Source organism: Notothenia rossii (genome assembly GCF_949606895.1).
Source record: "Notothenia rossii genome assembly, chromosome: 5".
Lineage (NCBI taxonomy): Eukaryota > Metazoa > Chordata > Actinopteri > Perciformes > Nototheniidae > Notothenia > Notothenia rossii.
This window is the reverse complement of record NC_136903.1, coordinates 8948575-8973516: the sequence shown is the minus strand read 5'-3', so window position 1 is coordinate 8973516 and position 24942 is coordinate 8948575. Positions and strand designations below refer to the sequence as shown.

The window sequence follows — 24942 nt, the reverse complement described above, 5'->3', positions numbered from 1 at the left end:
TCCATGGAATATAACAAAAACTGTTTCCCAAAATAAATTACATACCCCACCAAGTACTTTTTTGATGTAGTATTGTACTTTACCACACTAAGACTAACACAGTTACTTTGTACATACAAATAATATATGCTGATATGGTATAATGCAGTAGCCTACTGTACTACTAATCTGCACAGTATTTCATGTATCTAAACTGCTCCACATTGAAAAGCTACAACACTAACATGCTCTTATAAAACAGGATGATATAATAAACATATTAATATAATACTGTTAAAAGAAAGTACTTTTACTTTTGATACTTGAAGTACAATTACCTGATAATACTTCAGTACTTTGCATTATTATGAAATGGGTCAGAATGAGTACTTTTAGTAGTCTAATTTGAAGCTGATTCGTTTGTACTTTTATTTAAGTCAAATGTTGAAATCAGGACTTTTACTTGTAATAGAGTAGCCTACTTTAAGGCCATTCTTCTTTTACATGAGTAAAGGATCTGACTACTTCTTCCAAAATGGAAAATAGTTTATATAAATGCACAAATATTGAAGATGTATTCATCTTCTCATGGAGAATTTCATTTGCATTTCATGGAAATAAACCGTTGACATTTCCTAGAAATACTTCTTATTACACATGTCCACATAACAGCCATTCGTCCTTTAGGCTAGATAAAGAAACGTTTACATAAACAAAACACATTTTTAGTGAGAGGACTTTAATGTCCTTTATTTTGGTATATGCGAATAGCGTATTTTCCACAGTAATGATAGCGTCTGGCTGTGAGTCCTCCTCGCGCCTCCAGATTCAGACTGACACTCAAAATGGTGATTTTCCTGTTTGGTTTCCTATTTTTATGAATGAAGGCGGAGGTCGTAAGCTTTTGTCATTTTCAAATGTTTACCACCAGGGGGTAGAGCAACATGCAGAAAGAAAAAGCCTCAACTCTCTCACTTTTCCGAGCTGTGTGTGTGAGTGTGTGTGAGTGTGTGTGTTTCCCCCACAACATAAAGGCGACGTTCACGGCTAAAAACTTGCAATTCATGGCATGGAGGAGGCGGCGGCAGCCCTATGATCTGTGAGAGGTGAGGAGGTGGTGGAGCAGCGGGCTCTGAACCCACTTATTACCGAGCCGAAGTCAAGCCTCGTCTAGCTGGTCGAGTGTTCTCCTCTTTTTTGCTCCTCACTGTCCTCCTTTTCTTCTCTGAGGCGAATTTTGATAGAACAGCAGCGCGTTTTCTATGTAGTTTGGTGGGCTAATTAGCCTGCTTGTTTCGCAAAGAGGAAAGGAGCTCCTACTGCAGCAGATGCTTTCAACTTTGAGCAAGAGGGACAACCCCTAAAGCCCGTTTTTTACACGAGGGACAGACACATCTCCGTCATCTTCCACTTCATGAAAAGGACGCGTCTCGGTGAAAGGTGATCACAGAACTGACTATGGCAGCTACTCTATCGGCGGAGGAAGAACAGGTAGGCCTTAATGCTTCTTTCCTATCTGTGTTTCTTTAACCTAAACGCTCCAGTCTCGGCTCTACCTGGAGGTATTTTGGCCTTTGCGTGTGCCCACCGCAGCGAGTGCGCAATGCATTTGTTGGGAAATTGTCGTGAAAGCGGAAATATTGTATAGATTTCTTGCGCTTTATTGCTCTCGTTGCATCACTGTCAGATCCTCTCTCCAGCGGCTGAGCTCATGTGATGCGAAACAGGCCGAGCTCGGCTTTATCAGTCTCTCTCCATAGATGTAAAATACTGATTCCGGGTGTTTAGGGGTTCATTGGTGGGGGCAGAGTGTGATATTAAACCGGGGAATGTTTTTGGAGAGCGTTGGACTCTCCGTCTAGTTCAACACTTGGCTATTTCAGCAGTGTTTACAGTAGAAACTTGGTTTTATATTGACAAGCTAGTAATGTGACTTTGATAAACTGGCATACATTCACTCATTTGATCTAATTTCAAGGATAGGAAATGTATTTTCCTTAATTTGTTTTGATAATATCAAAGCATATGAGTTTCACACTACTTTCTATAGTGTACAATGTTTATGTTAGCCACTAAAGCTTAGTTATGACACATTTTCCATCATTAGTTTACTATCAGTCAATTCAAGAACCACAACATTTCCACACTTGGAAACCTGGAATAAGGAAAAATATATAAATTATTCCTTGATTATGCAGTATTGCTGCAGATGAACCAATTTAAGTCATACATAATTTAAACTCTTATATTATGTAGGCTTGTGTTATGCTTCGTGGATTCAGGCCCTGGAGACATGACTTTAGACTCTTTGGATTTTAAAGATCAAAGCTCACATTGTACAGTTAAACCTGCACATGTATTAGGTAGCCCATAGCTAAAAGTAATGCAGTCTAATCATTTTTTAGACTGGGATGGATTTGCTGCAGGGTTGTTTGTTTGATGTAAAACAACCCTGCAGCAAATCCTACCTTCATGGAAATTATAATTGTTGCAGCTGCTTTGGAAGTAGTTCAAATGTATCGTTGACTGAGGTGCGTCTGATATGTTATGCCACTCCTTTTATATCAATGAGGGTGGATTCTAATCAACCCATCTATAAGACATTTTTTGCAAGAACTGAACATGAACCTTCTTATTGTATATGTTATACATGTAGCTAATAAACATATTGTAAATTAAAGCATTTATGGATTTGTAGTTTAAGTATAACCACTCAAAGCGATAGTGGCATAAACCATACCAAGCCATAAACAACATGCGCACTAAAGACTGTTTTTGCACATTGATCATTTTGCTAAGAAAATCAAACGTAACCATGGAGGAATAATAACAATCATTTGCAGTATGAAGATTTTGAATCTGATTGATTTAGTCTTTTAGTGCTCAGTTCATGCGCGTGCCTTTTTCTTCCTCCTGATTCCTCTCATCATCTGGCCAGCAGAAAGCCTTATCTGGCTACTCCATTTCCTGTGTGAGCCCGGGCCCCCGCTAGGGTACCGGAGGCCCTCATTACATCCCCAGCCTTGTGGGGGGTGTTTGGTTGGATTGTGTGTGTATGTGTGTGTTTTGTGTGCGTGTGCGGCTCTCTCGGGAGCATGCACGGGTGTAGTGGAACTTCATTCTGAAGGCAGCTGTTAAAAGCATTTCCACTAGACTCGGGGGAAGGGGGAGTTTATGAGTTACAGAGTGCGTTTGTGTGTGTCTATCATGTGCTCTAGAGAAAATGTGTGTGTGCCTGTGTTTGTGTGTTGAGTCTACTCCCAGGAAGCAGTGGAGTGAGAGAAATTGGGGAATAGGGAGAGAGTGACGTCATTGACTTCCTGTTTTGGTATTGACTTGTGCCAAATGGGACTCACTGAAGTGAAGCAAAGCTACTTGGCAACAGCAGTCCTACATTTGTAAATAGGTTAGCAGGGCATCTGTTATTGTATAGATTCAGAAAGGGCAATGTCAGGGCGGCCATGAATCCATTTGAAATCCAACAATGAAGAGATGCATTAGTTCTGTCTGTGGGATCAAGGTGTGATCAGGAAGCTGCAGTAACCCTCTCTACTTCAAAACCCTTCAATAGAGTTTCCTCTGGCGAAACATTAGTACAGTCACTATGTATGATATGACGCCTTCTGGCAGGAATGTGGCGGTAGGTCAATACTGGCATAGTAATGACCAATTCCAGTAACAAAGGATCATCCTGATATCAAGTAAAACAATAAAAAAAAGGGTTTGCCAGTTAGCCAGCATGTGTAATACATTGCCCTGGCTATGACACATCTCAATGAGATACAGCTATTATAAAAATACTTCATGCTTACATTTCACTACACACAATATGCATCGTGAGAATGGTTTATAGGGTTGTGTTAGTGGTTGGCAACAGTCTTTCTAGGCAGTTTTTTGCCAATAAAGTGGTTTCAATATTTGAAAAAGCTTGTAGAGTTGACATGATTAGTCAAATATGACTGGTCTTAACACCTTGAACACCAATAAGTGCTGGTTTCCATAGCTTGTCTAATAGTGTAGTTGCAGTTGCAGGCCTACTCAAAAGCCAAAGATATTTTGTTGTTTCTGGATGAATCAATTGATTGTTTGGTCTTGACAAAGGATTGCAAAGAAAATATCTTCCCGGCCTTGGACCTCTACGTCCAAATCCAAAACCAAAGTACGTTAAGTTTAAGATGATACAAAGCAAGTAACCCATCTTTTAACTAATCATTGCAGTTCTTGTTTTTTATTATTGGACGTCAAAACAGACTCAGCCACCGTCTCCGTCTGGCAGCAATTTTCCTCTGATGTCATAGTTCCCTGGGTCAGTGTCTCCAACCTTTTTGGACCCATGGACTTGTTTTTATGCCTGTTTGGCAAAGAACCAACTATAACTTCCTCCACGAACTCGCAGCACATCGTGTTCCTACCACAGTGAACCTAATCAATTAGTTATCGACAGTCATTGTCCACTCTGCCAATGAACAACCCCCTGACAGCAAACTGGTCAGCTGTTTATTGTTTAAAATTAATAACTCAGCATTTGAGAAAGACTAACCGAACACATAAAGACAGCTGAACCAGTGAAGATTGGAACATTTGTGAGCAGAAACAGACAATTCCTGTACTTGCACCTTCTTCTTAGTTTGTTTAGATTTATGTCAGGCAGTTTAAGCTAGAATGAAGTGTTTCAAGAACTTTGAGGAAGTATCTCCTGCCCTATCAGAGTCAAGCAAATATTTATGCATCTTCCAGGACTTGAGAAAGTGACTCCTCCGCAGTCAGTCTTCCAGTGCAGTCTGCTGTGCTTTCATGAAAACAAACTGTTTCATCCTCAAATTCCACTCTGGCGGATATGGCCCCTAGTGCAGAAAAACCAAACAATACTGGCTTCTCCAGGAACAGAGGGTCACTGCATGGAGTTGGCAGGCTATCCTTAAAAGGCTAAGAGAGAAAGAGCAGCTGTCAGAACATTAGAAATCTTGGAAAGCCGAGTGTACCTGACAGCAATCTGACAGGAAGTTGTCTTTGGCCTACATCGAAGGATTACCGCTTAACAATGGAACAACCAAGAGCAGATTGCACCATATTATTAGGACCTCGTGGACCTCGTGTTGAAAGACTGCAAAAATAACATCTTTAATCTGCGTCGTCCAAAACATTTGAATCACAACTACCAACAGTGACATTGTAACACTGATGGGAATACTTGTTAACTTCTTTTGCAAATTCATTTTCTTAAAGGTAGGGTAGGTCATTCACATCAGAAACCCTTTTTGTTATATTCCTTGGAATGCTCTTAACATCCCGATGGCAATGAATACATTAAATGCTTTGACAATAAATACATCAAATAATGTCATCTGTGGAAGCGGCCCGGCTAAAATAACTGGACGGCCTACCTGCCTGTCAGCCTTCCATCTGTGCACAAACTTATCTCGTGCCCTCATTGGTCATGTGCGCGTTCGTGTGTGTTGGAGGAGGGGCTCTGTAAGGAAATCTGAAGGAAGAGGCAGATTTTTTTCGGTTGCGTAGTTTCAAATTCTAGCGCACTCGAGCTGGTTTCTCCATTCTTACCTACCCTACCTTTTAATACTTCATATATCTGTCTGCAGTATTCTCTCTTTCTCTCTAAGATAATTATACAGTTTCTTCCCTCTTAGTTATTTTTCAATTTCTTTTGTTTACCAATCAAACAGATTGATTTTTCCCCCGACTAGCTTGAATCAAACCTACTTTTAGAGGGCAAAGATTTAAGACAGGAAGTCAGCTGCTGTTGTCAATTGTCTGACTCATCATCTTCTTTGTGATTCTCACCAGATCAATGGAACCAACTAATTACACACCCAATAACCCTGACTCCAGACACTTTTTAAAAAACAATAGCGAAACACCCAGTGACCAAGGGAAAATGCAATAACAGGGAGATATGTTTAAATACATTTTGTGAAATTCATCACCACTATTGTTTACTTTAGTGGAAGGAGATGGCTCAGCTACAGGATGGACATTGAACACATGTTGAAATGGTTAAAGATGGTTTCTGGGAAAGGATGTGGTTGACCTCCTTGATCCTTCTTGATCTCTGTTAACTAGCTTCTGTTCAAAGGCTCTTTCCCATTAGATGCTCTGACTGGATTTGGTGATTCGTGCACTGATGAATGGTGTAATAATGCCCTTTTGGTCAAAAAGACTCTTCAATGTATTTGAGCTGTGCACATAATGAAGTAAATGTTAGTTAATTGGACTGAAAACATTTAAACCTGTAAACACAATAAAATATTGGTAGAGTTTTCTATTAAGAACTGTTTTGTAAGGGCAACGCACCCAGTCAAATAACTCAATGTAGGGGCACAATGTCTAGTTTATAGTTCAACTGTGAGGTCTGAAACATTTACTAATCAATTTATGTTAAAATTGTCTGTATTTCATACCAATAATAGAGAAATGGCTCAGGATGATCAGATATCCATTCTCTATTCCACTGAGAAAAAGCTCAGGACTCAGAATACCACCCCTCCCCATGAGAATCGGATATGAAGCGACCTCTGCGCTGTCAGGTGCAATCGCCCCTCATCCCTTGCATGTTAAGACCCCCGAACAGAGCAGAAGCTGCAGGCCCTCCTGTGTGTGAAAGCACTGGCTTTCCTGAGGAGAGACAGTGGCGTCCTGTCTCTGGGCTCGGCGCTCCTCAGTGATCGTTTTGTATTCCTGAAGAGCCGTGGACTCCCACAACTTGACTTCCTGTCTCCCATGCATGCCCCACCGCCGCTGTGCCACACCAGAGAAGTGGGAGCCTGTGTTTAAAGTGTGAGCTTTCATTGCCTCCTGTGTCGCCTTTTGACGATTCACTGGGTGCTGACTCGCTCACTCTGCGGGTGGTGGTGGAGGAGGGGGGGGGGGAGGAGGTTCCTGAGGGAGTGTATAATAAGAGCAGGGGGAGGACAGGAAGCCCCCGAAAGACTGCCGGCTAAACGCATAAGTTATTTGCAAGATGGTGGAAGGCTTTTATGGTAAACACATTTTCCAAAATACAAGCGCAGTGTATGATGCACATTTCATTGGATGTTCTTAGATTTGAACCAGTGTCTGATTAAAAAAAAATAACCACATTGCTGCTTTGTTAGCTAGCTCTTTAGATCCGTGAGATTGACTTAGAATCACTTTAATCTTAAAAATGTCTCAAACGACTAGTTTTTTTGCCAAAGATGTCAGGGTAACTGTTTTGTCGTTCACCTTTTTGTTCTAAGGGAGCATTTTTGGCCATAGAAGACATCTGTTTTCAGCAGATGACATTTTAAAAACCCACTTTATGCTACCTTCCTGGCAGAAAGACACAGTTAGCAACTAGCTGTTGAACATGGAGGGACATTAAGTGGCTGCAGAGCAAGATTTGGAGAAGTGGTGGGGACAAAAAACGAGCTAAAGGCCCAGCGAATATTCGACTCATCTCAAAATCTGCTTAATGTAGTTTAATATACATTTCACTTGAATTTGTGGAAACCCTAAAGAACAAAATATTGCATTTACTCAATCTTACTAATACTTAACATGAAACAAAACACTTTCAAGTTTCCCTTGAATATATTATGAGGTTGTAATTAATGGGACGTAATCACCGGTAATAGATCATAACTTCAGTTTGTAGCTTTTTTCCACTCCTCTCTTGGGGTTCTTTACTTTAGTAGAAGCCAGATTTCACAAGAAACTAATTAGCATCTCCATCCTGGAAATGTTAGATGCACATGTGTAAGCTTTACTGTCATTGAGTTCATTCATCATCTTCTTCCTGTAGGAGACAAATATAAACCTAGTTTGGAAGACTAATCAAACCTCTCAGGCAGTGTAGTGTTATCAAGGATGACTGATTTTCCAGCACTCAACGACTACATATGACTGGCTTTGCTTCCAAGTATTATTAAGTGTGTCACCCTGTCATTATTGCAGCTTCATGTCATAAACACCAGTTCAGCAAGATTCCAGCGTCCTCTCCTCGCATGCTCTTGCACTCACTTGATAAAAACTATTTTGACATTGTAAGCTCATCTTGAACTCATCCGTGACTGGATTTAAAAAAAAATGTTTGTCCATTAATGGATTTCACAAAGTGCCAAAGCTTTCCCCAAGATAGCTCTGGTTAACACACCGGAAGGACGGTCAAAACTCAGAAACATTTGAGTGTAAAACCAATCGCTTTGGTTGGCTGCACAAATTGCAGTTCACTTCACACATTTAGCTTTGTACCGCCCTGTGTATATACATTCTGTAAACTCACAGTGAGCAGACTACACAACAGCTATGGATCATTATCATAGACGTCTTACCAGTCCTAAAAATTGTGTTTTCTGCGAGACTGTAGATAGCACTTCCTGTTAGGATGTATCAAGTTTAAAGCGCCGTTTCACTTCCTTTTCTCTTTGACCCTTTCGATTATAGGAGTGCAACGTTTGTGACCACATCTGTTTGTGCTTTCAGGCTACAAGGCAGTTTCTGGAGGAAATCAACAAGTGGACCAGTCAGCATGGGGTGTCATCGCTGTCCAGGGAACTGGCCATCAAGTTCCTCATGGCTCGAAAGTTTGACGTCCTGCGAGCCATCGAGCTTTTCCACAGCTACAGGGTAAGAAGACTGGAGACAATTGTTTGGATTAAAACTGTTTTATTTTTGGAGCAGCGCTGATGTAGCACCCTTATTACCGTGGCTATGAACAGCTGGACATGTCCATTTTAATACAATCCAGTAGACACAGGGTGTATTGCACTACAAATAATACTGTTTATTTTGTTATTAATATTGAATGTCAGCATATAATTAGCTAACCAAGTGGGCAGCTTATAACATCCCTTTTGAAATGCACACAATTTAGTCAGAAAGTATTTAGTTTGCATCTATTTCTGGACTTCTTCAGTTTGAATTAGGGCCGCACGATATTGGAAAAAACTGACATTTCGATTTTTTTTCCCCCCCCTGCGATATATATTGCGATATAAAAACATACAGGAATTGAAGAAAAGACCGTTTTTTTCCGCATACCATCCTTTCTTGAACTTTAATGCTATACAATTGGTAATTTTTTTAACTATATTTAACCGGATGAAGGATTGTAGTCACGGACGTCTGGATCTTAAGTAATCAGAGCAACAAGCTGAGCTAGCTCGGTTAGCAGCGCCGAACTGCCCTGGAGAAACGCATGAAACGACTTTATTCAGTGTTTTTACCTTTTAATCACCGTCCGTTTGCTTTGGAGATTTGATTGTGATTGGTGGTTTGCTGTCACTCACTCAACTACCCCTGACATGAGAGCCGCGCAACGTTTCCTTTTGTAGCAAGCAGCAAAATAATTGTAACATGACGTGTTTGAGTTAATTTGCCTACTTAATATCGCAAGTCCTAAAAAAAAAAGAATTATATGTATTTTTTTTTAAATCGCACGTCCTGCGATGTGAATATCGCACATGTGCATATCGCGATTATCGTCACGACGCGATATATCGTGCAGCCCTAGTGTGAATTCACCAATTTGAAGTACTTTTTCATTCCTCTGAATTGCATAAATATGGTAAATACACAATGGTACATATACCAATGTAACCAACACCTCTTGGCCACCCATTAAGAAATAAAGTTCCATTGTCATACTAAAGTCAAAGCAAGAAGATAAATACATTAGCTTGTTTTGTCATTCTAAACTGCGCCAATTGTTGACAAATTACAAAACCATAACAGAGCCAGAAAAAGCAAATGTCCTGAAGTAAATCGTTTTAGATAAGATGTTGAGTCATCTCAAGCTCTAACTTGTTTTGATAAAACCTTAATTTTCAGCTTTCAGTTTCAAAATAATCGAACGAGTCTACACCCACACTGGAACAATCTTATCTCATTATACTGAATATTATTTCCACAGTCATTTGCATTATATTAACCTTTTGAGGCACAACTCGTCTCAGAAGAAGCAGAGTGGGTGTGGGAAGTGCTTCTCCAACGGCCTCGGGTCATGGAGAAGGGGAAGGGTTCAAAGATCCAGCAACACTTGGAGTGAACACAGAACCACTTTGTTAGATCAACTCGTTTCGGCTTGTGTCTTGAAAAGTTGTTTCAGTTACTAAAGTACATGTTGCTTCTCACACGCAAATTCAGTTTGCTAACTTTCGTGATCATTTCAGATGTGTGGCATTTTGCAAAGGGCAACATTAAATCAGGTTACAATAAAGTATTAAAGAGGCCCTATGATGCTTTTAGGAGTTTTCCTTTTGCCTTTGTGTGTTATATTGGTTTACTTTTCTTAGTGACATCCATTTGTAGCACATGTGCTTCTATTGGCTAGCACTCCAACACATTGCACTATATAGGGGCGGGACATATTTGAGCCGTTGACCAATCACAACAGAGCCAACCAAGTAATCAGAGCAGACTGGGCTCTGGTTTCAGACAGAGGGTGAGAAAAGGTGCTGCAGCACAGGCAGTATGACATAAATAAAGAGCTTTTTAATCATCAAAGCGTGGAGACATGTCCCAGTAGAGACACTAAATACAAATGTGAACCTGAAAATGAGCAGGATAGGCCCCCTTTAAAAGGCCTTTTCAAGACGATGGATATCAGTCGAACAACGCACAGATTGACACAAAGGCAGAAGGTGGAGGTCATATTGTAGAGCATCTTCACCAAACCCAGTAACAAAATCCCCTTTTCATTAAATGAATGTCTTCAGAAGCTCTAGCCAAGCAAGGGATCGCCTAAACAGATGCACCAAATACCGGAGCCAGAAACACACACCCTTACACTGAATTATACACCGGGGGCAGCATGAAGGCTTATTCAACTTTACTGAGAGCTTTGAGCCCATCCGAAAAGAAGGGTAGCACTGTCATCAGAAAAAGCATGTTGGTTGGTACAGCTGAGGTTATGAGGTTCCATTAAATGAGGAACAACATGTTTTCCAGGAAAGGGTGTCGTGTCAGCATGCAAAACAATATTAGACACAATAATAGACTTGAGTATTTGTGATGTGTGTGTGTGTAATAGCTCAATTTAATTATTTTGATATTTAAAAATGTTTTGAAGCATAAGAACTATGCATGACAGTATATATACTGCTATGGCTTTAACAACCACGCGTTGGAGTATATATGGACTTTATTAGCTAGCTTTGTTCCTATAAACAATCTGTCACTGAAATAGAAGTTGGTGACCTTGGTGATATTATTACCATCAAGCCGGGAAATGATGATGAAGATGAAACCTCTAGGGCTCAAACTGCACGTCTCATTTACTTTATGATCTGAAAATAACATCTAGATAATAACCTTTCTCCTCTGAGGCACGTAATAAATACCAGAGAGTTGAGGATAATGTCTCGTTTTGTCCCTAAATGGTCTTTACTGCTGTAAGTTTAATTCTGGCCACATTTGAACATGTAAAAAAGGGGGTTCATCTGCTCAAATCCGTTTTATTCCCCAGCAGCAAACGGAAAGTTCTCAAACGTCTCGCACAGACTCTGCATAGCTTCGAGACGTGGCAGGGTTTTACCTCCTACCTTTTCAGTAACGTCGCTTCAATCACCCAGGGTTCTTGTTCCTGCAATGAATAGTTGTCGTGCAGGAACGCGAGTCGTTTATGAATGCCTTGACTGTGACTCTGAGAAGGATTAGTCTCCCCCGCCACGCCACAGTTCATTTAACTCGGCTTAATGCTGCGTCAGCACCGGGACAGAAGCTGGGGACAAGTCATTTGTCAGAACAAACTAAGGGGGAAACTTTCCAGTGAAGTGTTTGTTTGGGAGGGAGGGGAGAGGGGGGGGGGGGCACACAGGCCAAGCTGGCATTCAGACTGAAGAGGCTGGTCGTCAGGCCTGGCACGAAACATCAGGGTACATTTATTTTAGCATCTATTTTAACTGCCGCGGGAGAAGCGTTAGCTGTATTTTTAAATAAATCGTAGCAGTAAGATAAACAAGGAAAATGCCACAAATGGGGATTTTTACTTTCTATAATTTGCATAAAGTACAATAAGCTCTTACATATCCTTGAGGTTTTTAAACTGCGTATATCTATACATGTTAGTTTCTCTTTCAAGATTCAATCACATGCTTCATTGTCACAGGTTCTTCAAACAATCCAACATAGGCATGCAAAGTTGTTCAAAGTCAAGAAAATACTATTTATTTATTTATTTATTTGGGGTCACATTATATTAAAAGTACAGTTTTTCAAATCATATATTTTTAGAGACCCGAAAATGACAAATGACATAGCAAACAAAATTTGTCAAAATAAAATAAAAACGAAAAAGTACACGGGGGTTGTTTTGAAATGGCAAATGTCTACACATGTACATATGCATACATATCAACATACACATATACATACAATACACATACATGTGACCATACACACCTATACATTCAATCGGTCCATAGAAACAGTCAAACAAGGGATGGTCGTCTTTTGGAAAGAAAATACAATTTCATAAAATAGTCAAAGCGATTTAAGGCTGCAAATAAAATCTGTGAATAAGAAAGAATACTATAATTAAATATTTTACAATAAAATAAATACTTGATACTGTAAAGAAAAAAGTTAATTATCTACCATTTAACAATTACCGGTACAAATGATTGATGAAAAAAATTATAATCTTAGAAATACAAGAGATGCCATTCCTAAATAATCAATAGTTATTTCGATTTTAAAAAGGAAAGCCTCTTTAAAAACTAAACTCTCTGTTGATATCTATTCAGTGAAATTAAATTGAGTTAATCCAATATTTAAAACAGCTCACTGGTAAAAACGTATTTATATACTTCTTAATAACTAAGTTAAGGCCCCACATCATTTATAAAAGAAGGAACTGGTGAATGAAAATGGCACCTCCCATTCTTGGCCTGTAAGAATAAGTTGAAAAAAAACTCCCACACAGCCTCCTCGGGGGATGGAAAAAAGGAATGGAAACCTTGTGGAGAGGGATCCTCCTGCAGGAAAGTCAGGCGGGTAGCGCTCCATTGTTCAAGCAGAGGAATTTACCTCAAAGTGACGGCCTATTATACAGCCTGACTTCACCTGCTGTGATCTGTTTTCTTCAGGAAACGCGTCTCAAAGAAGGAATCGTCCGACTCCAGCCTCAGGAAGAACCTCTGCGCTCGGAGCTGCTCAGTGGAAAGTTCACAGTGTTGGTAAGAGTCATTTAAATCTCCTCTACTTTGTATCCCTTAAGAGAAACAGATCATAACAGAAACAATGTATCCTACTACAAGTCAAAGTACTGTCTGTGTATCCTCCTATAGCTTATTCCTCCCTCCCATGAGCATCCATTGTTGTTCAAAAACGATTGAAAACACATGACCAATGAGACTGCTCTGTCTCTTGTTCAGTCATTATTATGTTGAATGGCTTCTTTAGTTATTTTCCTCTTGATCCCACACACACACACACACACACACACACACACACACACACACACACACACACACACACACACACACACACACACACACACACACACACACACACCGTAATGTGTGTTACTCCGCAGTTGAAAATAGTCCTCAACAAATGTACATGTTGTAGTGATATAGTGGAAGTAATGAGGCCTCTATTCAAACTGAAAGGATACTTGTGAATCTGCTTTAAAGGATTTATATCTCTAGTAGGAATAGAGTGAGAAATGAAAAGACATACATGGCTGGTTTTGGTATTTTTATGGAATTTGTTGATAAGAAAAAACACAAAGCTTTACAATTTGATGTTGCGTGCTTATCACTTTTGTGGGATTGAAGCTGCTACTCTGCTCTTGATTTCCAGACTTTTTAAAAAGGACTTTGGTTCTGTATTGAATAACATAGTTCAGGTTTAGAAATAGCTAAATAAAAGAAGTACCCTTAGTTGCATGGTCTCACCTTGTAGTCTTCTTTCTTTCTCATGTGTAGAAATGTAAGCTCTTCTAAACTTGTCAATGAAATAGCTAAGCTCGAAGGTCAATAAATCAATAACTGGCACCTTAAAGGTTCCCGAATGTTACGAGCCTATTTTCCATTCACCAAAAAAGGTGTATCCGAGTATGAAAGCTGAAGTTCTCATAATGGGAAATTAAGAGGTATTTTTGGGTGCAAGATATTGACTGAGTGATTTGCCAAGTGCATTTCCTGTGTCAGATCTATTTAGCCTTTTGTAAGCCAAATCAAAACCGTAAATGATGCCCCCTTTCCACACACACACCCAAACACACCCAAACACACACACACACACCCAAACACACACACACAAACACACACACTCAAACACACACACTCAAACACACACACCCAAACACACACACCCAAACACACACACACACTCCTGCGTTTCCCTTCTTCCTTCCCCGCTGACGTGCCACAGTGGCATTGATGCTGCACATCCTCCTGTGTGACGTCGGAGGTCTCCTGCTCAGCAGTGGGCTTCATATCCTGCCTGAGGGTATTTTTAGCCGCCATGCCCGGGAACACGGTCTTATTTGCTTACAAAAGACGGCTCCCTGTAATCTTTCTCCTGTGGCTTCCTTCAAGTGAGAAACCTCCAGTTCTCCTGACACCAGCAGCCTTAACACTCATCAGCTTTGACATGAAAAATATGTTCTGTGTCACTCTCATTGCTGGAAAGGGGGGGGGGGGGGGGAAGCTGTGAGACCTTCATCATTATTAACAAGAATTGTTGACAGGCCTCTTTTGTGGCAGAGTGCCAGAAAGCAGCATGTGAACTTAAGTGCCCCCCTGTGGTCATTGTTCAGCCTTCACTTTAGCAGAGCGACCGTTTGTCTGCCTTCTAGTCACACCTTAAACCACATGGTTTCTAGGGAAAATACATCTTTTAACATGTTCTCATAAACAATGGAACAACATGCATCTTATGAGAAAATCAGGTGGTGAGGACAATAAGACTTCCAGAAATCAAAGAAAATGCTTAGTTTGTTTCTAAATGTGTGTATTCCAGAGTGTACGGGATCCTTCGGGGGCGTCCATTGCCTTGTACACTGCCAAGCTCCATCACCCCAACAAAACAGGCAACCACGTGGTGCTTCAGGCTCTCTTCTACCTCCTGGATCGAGCCGTGGAAAGGTGAGGACTGTGGTTTGGGATACCCGACATAAATAATAAAACAAGTCATATAATAGCTACATTTCACTTTGAATTATTATTGAAAGGTTATCTGATCAATCTTTCCTTTGAAAAATAATGACTATTTAAGCATTTTGTACTTCAACTAAAAACCTTACTAGATATATAACCTTATTTATTGGCAAGTGTTAGTTGAATCCTGTACATGTAATACTAAACGTTTCATTAAAGAGGCCTGATTATGTGTGTGTGTTATAGGTTGTTGTGCATGTAAATGGCAAAATCTTAAATTACAAAGTAAAGTATCTTTTTAATATATTTTAGGTTTTTATCACTTTGTTCTCTATTCACTATGATGGAAAGCACTTTGTTAAACGGTCCTGCATACGTTAGTTGTTACCTGACCTGTTGGTTAATGTTTCAGATATCTTAACGGTGATGTCTTAACCTCTTTTTGCCCTCAGCTTCGAGACCCAGAGGAATGGCTTGGTGTTCATCTACGACATGGCGGGCTCCAACTACACAAACTTCGAGCTGGACCTGAGCAAGAAAATCCTCAACCTGCTCAAGGTTTGACTTCCAGCGCTGTTGTTTACATAAACACATCAAATGTTTACAGTAAAAGCCAAAAAAAGACAAATATCTGAGAAAACAAGATGCTTGATTCTGAGAAATAGACAGTGTAACATTCACAGGATAATATTTAAAGACCTTTTAGTAAAAGAAGGTAGGTTGAATAATCTGTCGTTGTTGAACATGAATCACTCCTCCGGGGTGGAGTTAACGCATAACTGTAGAGTTGTGTCCTTCATCCGATTGAGAAGCGGATTGATTAAAGCAGAGTTGGTGTCTTTGCAGAATTTAGTGTTCATCCAAAGGGGCAAACTCCATGTCTCACAGCCTGGGTTTACAAGCAAAGTCATGATTTAACCCACGGACCGTGACTGCGCAGTGCTCGGCTGTAGGCAGACTTGCAGAGACCTGCCAAATGAAGCACCACTCTAAGTGATTTGTGATCTGGTAGTATGTTATCTTGAGTCAATAACAGAGACACTTGTGTGGCCACATCTGAATCAAAGGCATGTATTTTGTGCCCACATATTGATCTATAAAGGGACTGTTGGCCTCATCCGATTCGGCTAAAACATTCAGAGGAAATAGACAGACAGGGCACTCTCATAGTAAATCTTTCAAAGTCATGTTTTAAGGATAAACTAACTAGCACATTATTGTCTAAATCTTTGCTTACACATACCTTATATTGCTGCTAATATTCTTTTTTAAATCCTACTATGCATGTTTACTCTATCCTATTAATCCGTTTTTAGGATTACGTTTAATATGTTAAATATACTTATTGTGTTTGCCTTTTTTATCTACTGTCCCCCTCACTACAGCAACGTCATTTTGCTTGTGGTTAGACAAATTAAGGATTTCTAAATGCTTCCTGTTGAAGCTGATATTAATTGTGTTTGTTGTGCTTTCTCTCTCCACTAGGGGGCGTTCCCTGCCAGGCTGAAGAAAGTGCTGATTGTCGGGGCCCCCGTTTGGTTTCGAGTGCCTTACAATCTGCTCAGCCTGCTTCTCAAGGACAAACTTAGGGAGAGGGTAAATAGAGGCGCTCTTTTTGTTATTCTTGCACCATTTTTATGATACTTGGTTATGAGTTTTGGGAAATCCTGTTAAGTTTATCTGAAGAGGCGTTCAATGAGTGAGCACTTCAGTGTTATTGGATGTTGCAAGGGATCATTTGATTAGGGGGCTTCTCTCTTACCGCGCATAGATCCCTGAAATGTTAATGCTTGAATCACAGGAGTCGATCACCCTGCCTACATTACCGCCCCTGAAGAATTTCATGAGTATGGATTTATTCAGACTCACCAGGGTCTACAGTAAATTTGGTTTCAAGATTATTCATTTAATCAATAATATGCAAACAAATACAGTTTGACGTAAAAACAGGGAAATAATGTTGAATACTAGTTCAGAGTCGGGTATCCTTTATTCCCCCCACAGCGGGGACATTTTAATTGTAAATCAGAGATGGTGCAGATAAAAGGCATAACTAAGATGAGTTTACTAAAATACGGCAAGAATACGGTGATGAAACTAAATTGTAATTATTAGAAGAATAAAACTTAGTAGCAGGATTATAACTAAATTGAAGCTAAGCAGCCACCAGTTACATCATGTATTATAATTGGAGAAATGGTGCACATTGTTTTAGCATTATACCTGCTAAACTTACGCATATTAGCATTCTGATATTAGCATTCAATTCAAAGTACAGCATCACTGTGCTGCTAGCATGGCTGTAGACTTGTGTGTCAGCACATTTCAGATGTCAATGTAGACTTACAGGCCCTTTTTAAATGGCTGTGCAATTAAAAAAAAAAACGTTTTTCCTTTTATCTCTCTTACATGAAATACCCCAGAGTCCCTCTTCGCTCTGTTGAGGAATTGAGTATGCTCAGACATGGCCTCAGGGCAGAGAAGATTATATATGTATTAGTATATGCTGCACATAGTTATGTTAGTATCAACAGTTGTGTTACTACTGAAGAAGTAGCAGCCAGTAACAACAATTATAAATTGCAAAATGAAATATATTGTTGTAGCTATTCCTGAGGATTACCAGAGTTTAGTTTGTTTGTTTATATTGTTGTGGACAGTCCCCATTGATCAACTGTTACTAAAAACAGTAAATGGGGCAGCTTTAGCAAACATGGCTAATTTCCAGCTGTTGTCCCTGGCTAGATGATAATGGACACCCTTAAAATCACAATCCATCAACAGCATTAGTTATAAAAAAAGGACGAAAGACAAGTAGATCCAGGCGAAAGGATAAAAGAGAACAATAAAATGCATACAGCACACGTTACTACACACATGTCACATAGAGCACATCACCATCAGTTGACTACCATGTGAGCTTATTCACATCTGTAGGTCTGTTTCTCTCCTTCCTTCAGGTCCAGATGGTGAGAATGGCGGAGCTGCGCCAACACCTCCCCAGAGACTGCCTCCCGCAGCACCTGGGCGGCCTGCTTCCTCTGGAGTCCTTCAGCTGGAACCAGCAGCTCCTGGCGGGTCAGAACGGCCGAGTGGACCCGGTGGACGAGCTGGTGGGAATCCCCGTGGAAGAAGCTTCAATCCACGTCCCCGGAGCCGAGGCCATGCGCCCGCAGGAGCTGCTGACGCACCTCGGCAGGCTTCAGCGCACCGGCATCCACCTGGAGTACGAGGAGGTCCGCAAAGAACCGCCGCCCGGGACCTTCAACTGCGCGCAGTGAGTTCAATCTGTCTTTATTTATGGTGTATGGTTGTCGCTCTCTTTAATAAGAAAGTTGTTTTTGTTTGTCATTAGTTTACTTTGCGAATTGGCTGGTGAGCGCTATTATTTATTTGACTAATTAAAACATCATCTGGTGGCTTCACAAATCAGTTTCCTCTCTCTTTTTATTTCTCTCCCGGTTATTTTTATATTTTGTTACTTCCCTTTGTACCCCTAGTTTAGGAGGGGACGTAACATTTTATATAGCAAGCTCAGTTGACCAAAGTGCTGTACAGGAAACAAATACAATATAGAATAACACAATAGGAGTACAATAATTAAAAACAAGATAAAGCTTAAATAAATAACTAGAAACATATATAAATGTCAAAATCTCATGTTCAACTAGTATTAAGTTCAAAGTAGCAGACAAACATCTGCTTCAAGGAACTACTCGACCCTGTGTGACCTTGAATTTGTGAAGAACACTTTGTTTTTCTCGCATGCCTCAAAGGTGAACAAAGAATCATGAAAGGAATTCAAGCTTTGATGAATTGAAGTAAATAAGGAGTGGCAAACCATATCCAAATTAAATGTTTTACTTACTATTTGCAAAACATCTGCATTTATGCTAAAACCGAACTTTTTAAAACTCTATAATTTAAAAGCTATTTTTTAGACTCAAGTGATAACATCTGGAGCATCAGAGTTTCATTACAAACATAAAACAAATAAAGGAGACCTTTAATGTCCTTTTATCTCTGGGATTAATTGCGATTGTCCTAGTTTAGGCTACATGTGTTCATTGAGTGAATCATTATTTTTGCCCTAAGCTCACATAACTAGCTTAAACACACAATGATAAACCATTCATTCATAATTCAATTAACAGAAAATGAATAACTCATTTGCTAATCATTTCAGCTTCTCAAATATGAGAATGTAATCCTTTTCATTCATGATAATAAATAAATAAAAATATATTTGGATTTTGTACAGTCTGCTGTATACAAATGAGAAACCCAGATGGTGAGCTGCTACGGTATTATTGATGTGTGTTAATAGTGTCATTAATACATTTTGTTATCATGTGTCTACAGATCAGCCTACAATCAGGAGAGGAATCGCTACGGCGACGTGCTGTGCCTTGATCAAACCAGAGTTCGTTTGAAACCCAGAAGGAATGAGGTTGGTGCTTCTATTCTTTTCAAATATGCATATCATAGTTGTCATTCATGCGAAAAGAGAAACACTGCCAGTCCCATTCATGATATCTCTCAGCTGCCAAGAAACGTGCCAAGCTTTAACGTTTTGAAAAGCTGCCACGCTGCCTCTGGTGTTTATCCAGAAACTGTAATCAGAGTATTCTTTTTCTGTTGTGTTTACTTCAGCCTTATGTAAACAACTAGGCTTTGCTGTCACATGAATGTCAGAACACTACTATTCACATTTGAGTGTTTTCTTAAACTGACATGATTTTTCAGGGTTATCTCTGTCTTAATAACAAAACTCTGTTCCCACAGCGAACAGACTACATCAATGCAAGCTTCATGGACGGCTACAAACAGAGGAATGCATACATTGGTACTCAAGGTATAACAACTGTTACATATCTTTTTGAATGCTTTCTGGATGGCTTGTGTTTTAATATACAATTCCCTAATCATTATTGCATAAGGGAGACACAGTTGCATTACAGTACATTCGGTAATTTGGAAAACAAAAGGTGAGCGTTGGGGCTGGTTACGGTGTTCGAGGCATTGCTTTGAAAACTGAATATTTATCAGCACAAGATTAAACTAGATTCAAGGCAGTATTTAAACTAAGGGAGTAAAGTTAATTACAGAGGACCAAACACTGAACCTTGTGGGACACCAATGTTTAGAGCATTCAGAAAAGTGGATTTTTTTAAACAAGCAGGTCAAATAGACAGGAAAATGTGTGTTTATAACATATAAACATCCTAAGATCTTTCTCAAACTGACTAAATAACATGGCAGACTTACAGGTACTGGGTGTGCATAGAAACGACCCGCTTTAAATTAACAGGAAATTAGCAGTAAATGACGATTTAGAGCAGGGAAAGGGTTTTATTACTACTGTAGAAAAAGAGTAATGATTGTCTTCATTAGCGTTTGGGTCGAGTGAAGCTCTTTAAGCTGCCATTCCATGCAATCAAATAGACATTCTCCATTACAAGGAAGTCTTTTTAATTTGCTTTGAATCTCCTTTTGAACTTGTGAAGGACCGCTGGAAAAGACCTACAGTGATTTCTGGAGAATGGTCTGGGAACAAAACGTGCTTGTAATCGTCATGACTACCAGGTAATTTCACTTGTTTGTTATTTAGTTATTGTAATGACAATTCAAATTCATACTCATTTGTTTACTCAGAAAAGGTGCTAGGTTCTCCTTTTTCGAAGTAGGTCAGGATTACAACAGAATAGATTTAATCGAGTGTGTCGTGTCTCTGTGCTGCAGGACAGATGAGGGCAGTCGGAGGAAGTGTGGACAGTATTGGCCTCTGGATGAAGGGGGGCAGGAGGTCTATTGCCACATGGCAGTGGTTAACCAAAGGGTGGACAACCACACCCACTACAACCACACCACCCTCGAACTGCACAACACTGAGGTACAGACATGGACTAATGCGATACGATCAATAAAATATTACTTTAATGGTCAGATCAAGTCTGAAATTTGACTTTCATCACAGCAGCTCCATCAACTGTCCATCAACATAGACAACTATCAGTAATCAATCATATGTATTGCAACAGGAAAGCAATAAACAAATGTATTATACAGTAGTAGTAAACGTGCATCGTAGAGTAAGTGATATTAAAGAAGTATGGCCTACAAAATTCTATAGTAAGTCTTCTCCTCTTCAACAGGGTCAGATGGAAATACTATTAAGAATGTATCTTATATGTCCCTTTTTTAAGACAAAGTAGATATAGTGTTGAATAGTAACAATTAAAGTTTTTTTTACATTGTACATAGTCAAGCTTATTTCCAGTCTTTATATTTGGTGAGCCAACTGCAACCAAACTTTACCTTCTTATATACAGTAGCTTACCGAAGACAGTGAGGCATTGATATACTCATGGCAAGTAAGCATATTTCTCAAAATATTTAAGTGTTCCTCATTTTGCATCCACTCAGACGTGTGAACAGAGACAAGTGAGTCACTTCCAGTACCTCAGCTGGCCTGATTACGGCGTTCCCACCTCAGCAGTGACTCTCATTGACTTCCTGGGAGCTGTGAAGAGACAACAGAGGAAAATGGTGACCGCTTTGGGACTTCAGTGGGCGGGCCACCCTCAGGGACCCCCGATGGTGGTCCACTGCAGCGCAGGCATCGGGAGAACAGGTGAGATCCTCAAAAACTTCATGCCTGATTTTATTTTATTTTTTCTGTCCTTAACAGACTGTTTTACAAATTCAGATTTGATTGGAAAACAAACACATTTCCAAGACTTTAAAATGTTAAGACACAACGTTTTGGAATGATATTATGGCCTTAAAAAAGAGAGGTAATGATTAATTTATCAAATATTTAAAAAAGGAATTGCATTTATTTTTGATGTTTGTTTCATGTTTAAGTAATACTTCATGCAAAAATGGCCGAATATTCTCTTAAATGTGCAGATTTACTGCTTTTCCCTTTAATTATCTTATTAAATTGAATGTCTTGGGGTATGGACTGACTAAACAAGATAGTCAGAAATAAACCGGTACAAACTTTTTCTTAATGTTTTAAGACCAAACGATTAGTCTAGAAAATACAATTAATCATTACTTGCGGCCCCATCTTTAAGGCCTAGGTAAAAGGTGTGGAAAATACCATTAAGGGTAAGACTAAATCTAAAAAACTAAAATCTGCTTCCTTTCTTTTTCATATATATTAATAACAATTGTGTTTCAACACCAATAACCCCACTCCTAAAAAGTGCCCTGTTGTTTGCAGGTACCTTCTGTGCTCTGGACATCTGTCTGTCCCAGTTACAGGACGTCGGCTCGCTGAATGTTTGCCAGACGGTGCGACGCATGAGAACACAGAGAGCCTTCAGCATCCAAACCCCGGACCAGTACTACTTCTGCTACAATGCCATTCTGGAGCACGCCCAAAGACAGGGCCTGCTCCCAGCCAATCAGTGAGCTTCAGCCGTGACTTCCCAAAATTAATCCACGAGCCCTGAGATCTCTGCAGTCAAGTCTGTTAACCCCATGCTGTGTTGTGTGACCAATTTGTGAGCCCAGGCAAGTTAACTTCCTCGCAGAATCCGTCTTCTGTAACTAGGTCATTCTTCAAGCCAGACCAAGACAAGACGGTGATAAGAGAAGGTCCTGAGTGTTGACATTATGATGTTTCAATGTGATAACAATGTGACATTTTGTTTATGCCCAACATATCTCAGACAATACGTGGCAGCGTGAACAAACTGCTCCTGTTTTGTGCAGTTTTGTGGTCTGTGGTCGGCATAGTGGGTGACGTAATTGAGGTAATGTCCATTCACCTTTTTTTATTTATCTGCCATTTAAAACCAATGGTTTAGGGGACCTTTTTAAAGGAGTAGTTCACCCCAAAATGTTTCAGTCTCTCATCCCATATCAGTTAAAGCTCAGCAGAAGTTTGTAAGACAATGCTAACAATACATTTGACCTTTAAAGTAAACATGGCCATTGAGTGCCACGAGTCATTTCATTTTGATCCAAAGGCTTTTTTTACATCGGCATAATTAATTTATACATAAAATATCATTGTGATAAGGTAAGCGGAGACTAAAATACTTTGCTCATTGACATGGAGAAAGTCCAATTCTTTCATTTTGGGGTGAAACTATCCTTTAACTAAGTAAACCATTTTCTATTCCAAATGATGGAGTTTGAGCTCCACTGTCACCACCTGTTACACTTCCTATGTCCCGGAAATATTGCGTAGTGCATTTTCAGCACATGGTATTTGTCACATAGACGGTACGAGCCAGTCTCAGGAGTGTCACACTGAACACAAGGAGGTGAAACTGCTCAACTTAAAAAACGATGTAGTCTTTTTCCAAGAAGTCGTTGTATTCCTTTGAGGTTACATGATGCATTCTCCTTTGCCTTAGTAAAGAAAAAAGCAGCAGTAAAGAGGGGTAAGCACATCCAAAATGACCGGGCTGTAAACTCCTAAATGGCCGTTACACCCCCTCCTGTGATCACTTGTTAAATGCCTTTTTTTCTAAATGTATCCACTGACCTTCCATCTCACCTATGAGATTTCCTGACTCTGAAACAGACAGGCACCGGTGTCTGTGGCCGCCTTCGCTCACTAGCAGTGCCATCATGCTTCAGTGACTGTGGGAATGTATCGCTAAGTGCCCACGCACATGCACACGCACACATTTAGAGCAGTCTGCAGTGACTATGCCATCAAAGTCATCAGTTAAGACCTCATGAGTAGTGCAATACTTCTTTTTTTTTTCTTCTCACAAATCATGTCTTAGCACTTTCAAATAACTGTTCCCAATGTGCTCTGAGAATAGTCATCGTGGAGATGGGATGTGATGACGAGTGCAACTTAGTTCTGTAGCTCTACGTGTGATGCTGGGATAGTTAATCTTAGTAATGCTGAAATATAAAACCTTTAGTGACATTTTGGACTTACTGTAATCGTCTGCGTAGAGCTTTATTGGGACGAATCTAAATAATTGTTACAGGGAAGCCAGAAAATAATGATAGAACTGAATAAGCATGCACTAATATGTGCCTACGCCCTACAGAGTCCTTCTTGAGTTTTGTCTGAAGTATATTTCATTATTCTTGTTATTTTAAGTTCTACAGACTGTGGTTGTAATCAGTGCTTTCATTTGGTCCCAGTATCTTGCCATTATTATTATAGAGTACATGTACAAAAACTGACTGTTTCATACGCTGCATTATGTCATTGCCTGGTGAAAAAATAAACTGTTCTTTGCTACAGAATTCATATTGAATTTTCTTGTAGTGAAGCCTTTTTAAGTCTGCCATCCTCACGCACTCTTGTTTTAGAATTATTTTTCCTTTCAATGATGGACGCAAAATGTGCCCTATTTTATTTTTCTATTGTATTCAACAACTGTTTTCATACGATTACCCAGGATATACAGTTATCTACATTAATTTTATATTTGTTCTATTATAACCTATTACTTTACCATTCGTATGACTATTGAATCAAGCTATACTGTATTAAATACAAACTATGTCAACGTAAACATTCGTAAACTGTGTGATTTTTGTGTTTTCAAGGTTGATTATTTACTCCGTCAAGGTTTTGTTTGTTTGTCAGCAGCATTATGGAAAGATGACTGCAGGGATTTTCATTAAACTTTGTGGGAAAGCATAGCAAGGTCCAAGGAGGAACCCATACAATTTAGAGCTGATCTGAATCACGAGTACACAAAATATATATATTTTTTATATTGCGATTGGTATTTACAATTATTAAGATTTAGTAAAAAAAAAAAATGTTTAAGGGTAAGACTAAATCTAAAAAACTAAAATCTGCTTCCTTTCTTTTTCATATATATTAATAACAATTGTTATATTTTTAAAAAAAAAATTTTTTTAAAAATGCACAAATAGAGGAAATCAA

The 24942-nt window shown here is 39.5% G+C and overlaps 1 protein-coding gene across 1 annotated transcript; it reads left to right on the top strand.

Moving 5' to 3' along the window:
- Positions 1-912: 912 nt before the first annotated feature.
- ptpn9a (protein tyrosine phosphatase non-receptor type 9a) lies at positions 913-24562 on the top strand. The gene is made up of 13 exons (XM_079681918.1): positions 913-1470; positions 8437-8580; positions 13041-13130; positions 14923-15047; positions 15512-15617; positions 16545-16655; positions 18020-18336; positions 19422-19509; positions 19845-19914; positions 20567-20645; positions 20802-20952; positions 21486-21693; positions 22291-24562. The coding sequence occupies exons 1-13, from the start codon at positions 1438-1440 to the stop codon at positions 22479-22481; spliced, it is 1713 nt and encodes a 570-aa protein (XP_079538044.1). The 5' UTR covers positions 913-1437; the 3' UTR covers positions 22482-24562.
- The last annotated feature ends 380 nt before the right edge of the window (positions 24563-24942 follow it).

Excerpts from the sequence above, each read along its gene's own strand:
- ptpn9a (XM_079681918.1), top strand. The coding sequence starts at position 1,438 with ATGGCAGCTACTCTATCGGCGGAGGAAGAACAG. Across the intron at positions 15,618-16,544 it reads AAATCCTCAACCTGCTCAAG|GGGGCGTTCCCTGCCAGGCT; the intron begins GTTTGACTTCCA and ends TCTCTCCACTAG. Across the intron at positions 21,694-22,290 it reads CGCAGGCATCGGGAGAACAG|GTACCTTCTGTGCTCTGGAC; the intron begins GTGAGATCCTCA and ends TGTTGTTTGCAG.